At 49.2% G+C, this 7,927-nt stretch overlaps 1 protein-coding gene across 1 annotated transcript in view; it reads left to right on the top strand.

The window, feature by feature from the left end:
* The first annotated feature begins 1,987 nt into the window (after positions 1-1,987).
* URB1 (URB1 ribosome biogenesis 1 homolog (S. cerevisiae)) overlaps positions 1,988-7,927 on the top strand; it is a 78,768-nt gene continuing 72,828 nt past the window's right edge. The window contains exon 1 of the mRNA XM_011960128.1: positions 1,988-2,228. Within this exon, the coding sequence (XP_011815518.1) occupies positions 2,087-2,228 (142 nt within the window). The 5' untranslated portion in view covers positions 1,988-2,086. The remainder of the gene's footprint in view (positions 2,229-7,927) is intronic.

Genomic DNA, 7,927 nt, shown 5'->3' with positions numbered 1-7,927 from the left:
CCCAATCAAGAAAGTTCAGGAGACAGAGAGTGAGGTATGAACAGGAAAAGTCCACATGAAGTGACTATCTGAGCCACTTGAGCTCTGGGCAAAGAGTTTCAAAGAGAGAGAACAAGTACAAAAGCCCTCAGCTTTTTCCCTCAGCTTAGAATGTCCTAGGAGCAGTACCACATAGTCTGCAACAAACCAGAATGCTCCTGGAGGCAAATAATGCAAAGCTTTGATATGGAAAGCCAAGTCACTATCCAGAGGTTGGTGAGCCTCGTAACTGAACAAAGGGTTAACCCAGCATCAATGATTCATGGCATTAACTTAGTCTAAAGCATCAAAATGCACTTCTGAGCCACACTTGCCATCACACACATCTCTGGCTAAGGCTGTAAATGGGCACTGCCAACTTCTGTTTCTTTGTTTTCAATTTGGGACTAGGATACACTGGGTGAGTCCTGGCTCCACCAGTTACTAGCTGGATAATCCTGGGAAGTTCCTTATGCTCTTTAATTGTTTGTAAAGCAAACCAGCGCAGAGAGATGGTAATTTGACCAAGGTCACACAGGCAGAAACCAAACTCAGGGCTTTTGACTGTTTCTGAACTCTCTGATAACTCTTTGGTTGGGACCACCATGGCAGAAAACAAAGTTGGTGGTTAGCAATTAACCAAAGAGGACCAGTGTGGATAATCAGTCAGAATTAAGTCTGTATTCACTAATGAGTGCTGCCTTTTACAGATGACTTTTTGAGCATATCCCCCTCTCAATACTGCTGCATTAGCTCCTATCTGCTGAGGGTGACACCCTGTCTCTGACCTGCCTACAACAGACATCTCCACAAGCACAATAATCTTGTCAGGACAGAGGCTCAGCGTCAACACACGTGCTTTTTCTACTAGAAACTCTGCAACCCCAATAGGCCACAAAAGGCCACATCCTCAGATGTTCAAAACATATCTGCTAACAGAGTATGAAACACTATTTTCTTCGACTAGAGGACAACCTGATGGAGAATTTCAGTAATCACCAAGTTACTTATCTAATGCGCTGGTTCATGATTTATTTGGACACATACCCAAGTATTGATGAAGTCGTATTAAAATATGTACCAGCCTGTTTTTACTTATTCATTTTTACTTTCATTTTATTTCAGAGCATTTAATGCGGTTCACAAGTCAATAACATCTTCCAAAAACACACTGTATTGTTTTCCTCGTTAAAGCAGTTTTTCGTACATTGCATCATTTTCTGTTCATAACAGTCCCAAGGACTGGATAGGGTTGGCTTTGCTGTCTCCATTTTAATGGCAGGAACTTAGATGTGGAGGCCTTATGCTGTCCAGGAAGGGGTTTTACAGACGTTACTTCGTTTGGTCTTCTCCTCCCACCCTGCACGGCACAAAGAGGGGAAGTCTGGGGTGGAGGACAGTCTGGAGTGACATCCTACCAGACCAGTCGATCTGGTTCCGGCTGTGACATAGGCTAGGGGTCGAAGTCAGGGGCACCTAGCCAAGGCGAATCCGCCTTCCCTGCCAGCCACCCGGGTCTCGAATTGGCAAAGTATCGAATCCTGTTGTGCGTGAATCAAGCTCTTCATGCGACACCGTCAGGGCGACCTCGGGTCAAGAACTACTCATTGTGCTGCTTGTATGCGCCGGGGCCATGTCTTCGCGGACCGGCCGGGCCAGGAGTGAAAGGTCTGGGAGTTCTTCCCGCCAAGAGCACCCGAGAGAGCCAACGGGATCAGGAGCGCGCCCCAGTGGACCCCAAACCCCGCAGCCAGGGGAGGGGAGTGTCGTGGAGTGTCCGCTCGCCCCATGCCGTGACCAAGCCAACCGGGACAGCAAACTCACAGGGAGACCCACGACTCTGGATTCCCGCCGGCCCGCCCCTTCCACAGGCCACGCCCCTTCCGCCGGTTCCGGCCTCCCGCGGGCCTCCGCCTTCCGCCTGCGTTTCCCCGAGCCCCGCCTCTTCCGCTATCCCCGCCCCTTCCTGCCCCATGTGGTCCTGAAGCGCGTGTTGGCTGGCTGTGCTAGTGCTCCTGCCGGGACCCCTCAGGTGTGTCGTTTCCGTCGCGCTTCCGCCCTGTCGGCCATGGGGGTCTCCAAGAGAAAGGCCTCGAGCGGCCAGGACGGCGCGGCTTCCTCCGCGGGCGCAGCCAAGCGGGCCCGCAATGAAGAGCTCACGGGCGTGCGGTTCAAGGCTCAGTTGAAGGACCCGCAGGGCCCCGGGCCAGGTGAGTCCGGGGCGGCAGGCGCAGGATCAGGAGCACAGGCTGGGGAGGCAGCCTCCGTGTGCCAGGCACAACCTCTCTTTTCTGCAGCTTTCGGGTCACCTAGGCTCAGTGGCAAGCCTCTGGTTTGCAGAAAACTGAGGTTCAGGACTGCTCTGTACTTCCTTGCTCTGGACTATCGGCGATAGCGAGGGGGCCCCGACTTGCTTGATTGGGACCGTTTCATGTTACAACACATTTATTTCCCTTGCCCAGGCAGCATCCCTCCGCTAGCTCTAAATTTTATTGCAGTTGTCAGGGAAGTAAATGAAGTGTCCTTCTCTGTTGAGTCCTTACTGAGTCAGCTCAGGACGGTTCATGATACACTTGGCTACTGCTTGGGGCGTCAGCACCATTTTTTCAAGAGCTTCCATCCCCCAACACTCATACTGACTTGATGACTTGTAACAAGCTGCTGGAAACCACCACAGCTACTTGTCAGTTTACCAGGAATGGGCCAGTGACTGAGATGGAGTCGACTGTATAATTACACTTTTTGTAAAGTGTGACCATCCTTCACGACTGCTTGTAATCGTTTGGAAAGTAACATGGTTTGGGAAAAACGCAATTGAACATGTTGCCATGTGGAAGCATTCCTCTAACGTAAAACAGTGGGCAGTTTTTCTCTCAGGATAAATAAAGTATTAAATTAATGGCCAAAATAGCTTCAACTTCAATTTTTGTCCTGATTTTTTTTTTTTTTTTTAACAGACAGGGTCTTGCTGTGTTGCCCAGACTGAATGAAGTGCAGTGGCACAATCATGGCTGACTGCAGCCTTGAACTTCTGGGCTTACGCTGTCCTCCCACCTCAGTCCCCCAGGTGGCTGACACTGTAGGTGCACACCACCGTTCCCAGCTATGCTTTTTTTTTTCTTTTTTTTTTTTTACTTTTTGTAGAGATGGAATCTCACTATGTTGTCCAGGTTGCCCTCGAACTCCCAGTCTCAAGCAATCCTCCCACCTTGTCTTCTCAAAGGGCTGGGAGTATAGGCATGAGCCACCACACCTGGCCTGTTTTTAAACTTTTGATACGTGTACTTGCTAGTCACAGCTAGGAAGATGATACTTACATTAGCATAGAGTTATATATTTCCGAATTCATTATTTTTTATTTATTTATTTTTGAGACGGAGTTTCGCTCTTGTTGCTCAGGCTGGAGTGCAATGGCGCGATCTTGGCGCATCGCAGCCTCTGCCTCCCAGGTTCAAGCAATTCTCCTGCCTTAGCCTCCCAAGTAGCTGGGATTACAGGCATGCACCACCACGCCCAGCTGATTTTGTATTTTTAGTAAAGATGGGGTTTCTCCATGTTGAGGCTGGTCTCGAACTCCTGACCTCAGGTGATCTGCCTGCCTCGGCCTCCCAAAGTAGTGGGATTACAGGCATAAACCACCGCGCCCAGCCTCATTAAGTATTACTAGAGGCTATTATTTGCTAGGGTAGAGAGAAAGTGATGAGTAAAAATCTCAAAAAGCCTCTGCCATTGTGGGGCTTTACAAACAGTCCAGTCGAGTGGGGAAGGCAGATATCGGTCAGCAAAATCATATACATAGAGTTTCAAGCATAAGTTTTCCAAAGGAGAGGTACATGGTGCCTGAGGGTGTTTAACAGGCCTTGGATCTAATCTGGGAGCTCAGAGAAGGCTCCCCCGAGGAAGTGGCTTTTCAAAAGGATTCTAGGATGGGAGAGAGACAAGAACCTTTCTGGCACAAGAAAGAGCACGTTTAATTGTTACAAAGATGTAGTATCTGTATTTCATGGTCTTGCTCAGAGAGTCTCATGACATTCAGGTGCTACATCATTTGAACACGTGTCAGAAGGAAACCTGGGTTGACAGCCCATGGGTGTAGGTGAGTAGTTGAAAGATGGGGCAAAGCTGAGTCAATGGGTGAAAGTGTGGATCTCTTGTTTGAGGCTGTGTTGAACTTGTGTTTGAGTCTGGTCTGTGTCTTGAATTCTCTCCCCCTCTCTTCCTCTTGATATGCTCCCATAACCTCCTATGATAGGATTGCTGGAGGATCAGGGAAGTGAAGTTGATGGCTGTTAGGAGACTTTGTTTTCACCAGGCATGTGAGGGAAGGGTTCTGATGATGCTCCCTTGGTGTAATGAAGGAACAAGAGGCGCAGGGTTAGATTGGTAAGGACTGAGGATATTCCAGAGTGGATCAATGTCAGCCTGTGGGAGGATCCCCCATCAAGAAGGGTTTGGCTCCAAGCCAGTTCCTTTGAAAATGTTTGCCCATGACTCCACTGGTGATAGAGAAAAGGCCATACTGTAAGAGAGTACACTAATGGTTAAACTCATGATCCCCTTCTCCCCCGCATTGCTTCTGGTTTCCCCACTGCATTAAGTGGTAATTCTGATTACCTGGATGTTCCTGCCAGAACCCTCCGTCTGCATCGGTCTATCCCCTGGCCTTGGTGGTTGATTCTCCTCCTGAGAATTTCTGGAATCCGTCTGCTCCCCCTCTTTCCTTCATCATCATTCTAGTCCAGGCATCATGGGTCCCGGCTGGGACCCCAGCTAGAGTTGCCCAGAATTGGTCTGTCTTGCACTTGCTTCCCTACAGCCCGTGCTGTGTGCAGCAGTCAGATGATCCTTTAAAACTCCAAATCTGATTATGTCACTCCTCTCGTGACACCCTTCAGTGGTATCCCACTGCCGCTGGGATAAAATCCAAAGTCATTTCCATTGCTTCATCTAGCCCTGCCTGCTGCTTTGACTTCATCTCAGGCTACCCTCCTCACTCACTCAATCACCCCTCCCCACTCGTCTGGCTCCAGTCACACTCTGTACCCTCCAGCCTTGGGGCCTGGAATGTGGTCTCACTCTCTGCCCCCTCAATACTTATGTTTACTATGATTAATAATAGGTTCAGCATTACTTCTTCAGAGGAAACCTTCCCAACCCTCTAATCTAGATCATGTTCCCTAGTTACAGCCCTCATTACACTCTTGATGTTTGCTTGATAGTACTTGCTACAGGTGCTGTATGTGTCTATGTAAGTGATTGCGGTAGGTGCTTAATACATATTCACGTTGGTCTCTACCATTAGATTGTAAGCACCTTGTGGGTAGAGGCCATTTCTGATTTGCTCACCAGCACATCTTGGGCACCGCCTGTGATGCCTGGAGCACGTGGTATGTGCCCAGTAAATGGTGTATGGAAAGATGAACCTGCAAAGAGACGGCAAATGTAACAGGCCAGCGGTTTCCACCCTGTACTAACTCTGGAATGCTGGGAGTTACATGCTAGAGTTTGGCGAATAATTCCTTTAAAAAGAGTAAGTAGTTACACTGCTCTTTCTGCATTAACAGCCCCTGCTATCACTTGCATTCTGTGTTTTCTTGAGGGACAGAGTAGGTGTTATGCATGACTCCAGGGTGCCTGTGCCGACTGAATCCTGTGACCCACAGTCATCTTGGCCGGAACACCCATGGCTTTTGCTCATAATCACCACCAGACCATGCTGCAGACAGCAGTGATGGAGTCTGGCCCCGACGCTCAGAGCAGCGCCTGGCATAGCAGATGCACTCCCTTGGTGACTATTAAAGGAATGACGGTGGTTGCTGCGGAAAATGTTGCAGCATAAAAATGGGATCTGAAAACACCTGTGAGGCTGGCAGAGACCGAATGTGACCGGATTTTCACTGCTGCTGCTGAGGACACCTGGGGGGCTTCTTATGTTTTGAGGGTTTACCTTGCCGTAAGTGTCATGCTGGATGCTTTGTGTGTAAATTAGCCTTTTTACCCTTCATACAAACCCTGTCAGGTAGGTTCTGTTCTTGTGCCATTATACAGGTCAGGTACCCAAAGCTCAGAGTTCACTGTTACTCAGTACCATGCAGCTAGTAAGTGGCCGAGCAGGGATGCGTGCCCAGGAGTCTGGCTCCAGTTTATGTTCTTACCTGCTGTGTTTTTGGTGTAAGGTCCTGCTCGTGTGTTCCTGGGCAGATGTTGCTTAGCAGCATCTGGACTTGAATCTGAGACATGCAGAATTACTGTCCAAGAGAAACGATGTATCGGTCCTCTCTGCTCAGCTAGTGGAGCTCACCTGCAGTACCGAGCCCTGTTCTGGGCCTCATGCTTCAAGGGAACATAGAAAGTGACCTGAACATAGAAGGATCTCGAAACTGTCATTTCTGGAGAGAGGTTAAAGGAAGTGTTTGGTCTTCAGAGGTGCCGACTAGGGTGACGGCAGTTGGTGCGGGAAAGAAGGATTAGATCCCTTGCCTCTGGCCCCAAGGCAGAGGAGGAAGGACCCCCTGGGGATGCCTGGGCACTCCCTAAAGCAGACCACCCTGTTCTGATGTGTCTAGGAAGACTGTAGTGTGTTTCTCAAAGGTCTTGGCATTTTGCATTTTACTGTATTGATAATTAGTAAGTGTGTTTTAATAGAAATATTTAGTCCCTTTGTCTGTGTTTTTTTTTCAAATAAGGTGAAGTCTCTACTCCCCCAGAAGAGCTGAAGGCCACAGTAAGATGTATTACCTTTAGCTTATGCTCTCATGCGGCTTCCAGACACTGCCATGCCCTGCCTTCCTAGTTTTGAGAAGTGCGGCCCAAGGAGGAGAACCAGAGAGAGGCAGGGTTTTTTTTGTTTTGTTTTGTTTTTGAGAGGGAGCCTCACTCTGTTGCCAGACTGGGGTGCAGTGATGCGATCTCAACTCACTACAACCTCCACTTCCCAGGTTCAAGCGATTCTCCAAGAGGCAAGTTCAAGCGATTCTCTGAGAGGCAGTTTTATAGAACAGGTTCTGGCAGGAGAATTTCGTGGGCAGCAGCACACAGGTGGCTCCCCGTTGGTTGGGTGGGGTTGTGGCAGGGGTTCAGATTCAGGTGTCAGTGGTGTGGGAGGGGAGGTTGTATTAATTGCAGGAAGGGTAGTAGAATCCTCAGGCCGTTGAGATGGGAGATTTTGAGTGGGGGACTTCTGGGGTCTGACCTTATGGGGAAATACTTGAGTGGGGTTCCCCGCTTTGGGTTTTGAAGAGCACTGATGTTAGCTGATGCTTGGCATGCTGATCGTGGGCCAGGCGCAGCACGGACACTCCGTGTGCCACTGCACTCAGAGCAGCGGGTGTCAGCTCCATTGCACGGGCAGAAATTGTCCGGTTCGTGAAGGAAGAACGTGGGCTCTGGAGCCAGACTGCCTGGATTGGAGTCCTGGCTCTGCCTCTCCTAAGCTGTGTATCTTTGGACAAGGGCCTCAGTTTTCTCATCTGTGAAATACTAGTACCCAGGGAAAAAAAATACTCGTACCTAGGGTGGAGGGTTGCAGTGAGAATTAACTGACGTCATGTAAGTAAAGCTGTTGGTGATGTTTCATTACCATGCCCTATGTGGATTTTCTTGTTATACCCGTTCTATAGTTGAGGGAACAGAAGCTGTGTGGGGATCCAGACGAGTCATTGCCAGAGTCAGTACTCAAACCTGGGACTCACATTGGCACTCAGTTTGTCTCCTTCCTGTATTGCCTTCGTGGTTTCTAAGTGTGTTCGTAATGTCCACGTGGATTAATCTACTAGGGCAGCCGTAACAAAATGCCATAGACTGAGTGGCTTAAACAAGAAGAATTTATTTTCTCACGGTTCTGAAGGCCATGTCCACGGGCAAGGCATTAGCGGAGTCACATCCTGGTAAGGGCACATCCTGGCTTGCA

Source organism: Colobus angolensis, unplaced genomic scaffold (genome assembly GCF_000951035.1).
Source record: "Colobus angolensis palliatus isolate OR3802 unplaced genomic scaffold, Cang.pa_1.0 Scaffold506, whole genome shotgun sequence".
NCBI lineage: Eukaryota > Metazoa > Chordata > Mammalia > Primates > Cercopithecidae > Colobus > Colobus angolensis.
The sequence above is the reverse complement of the archived record's forward strand: the minus strand, read 5'-3'. Positions and strand labels throughout refer to the sequence as shown.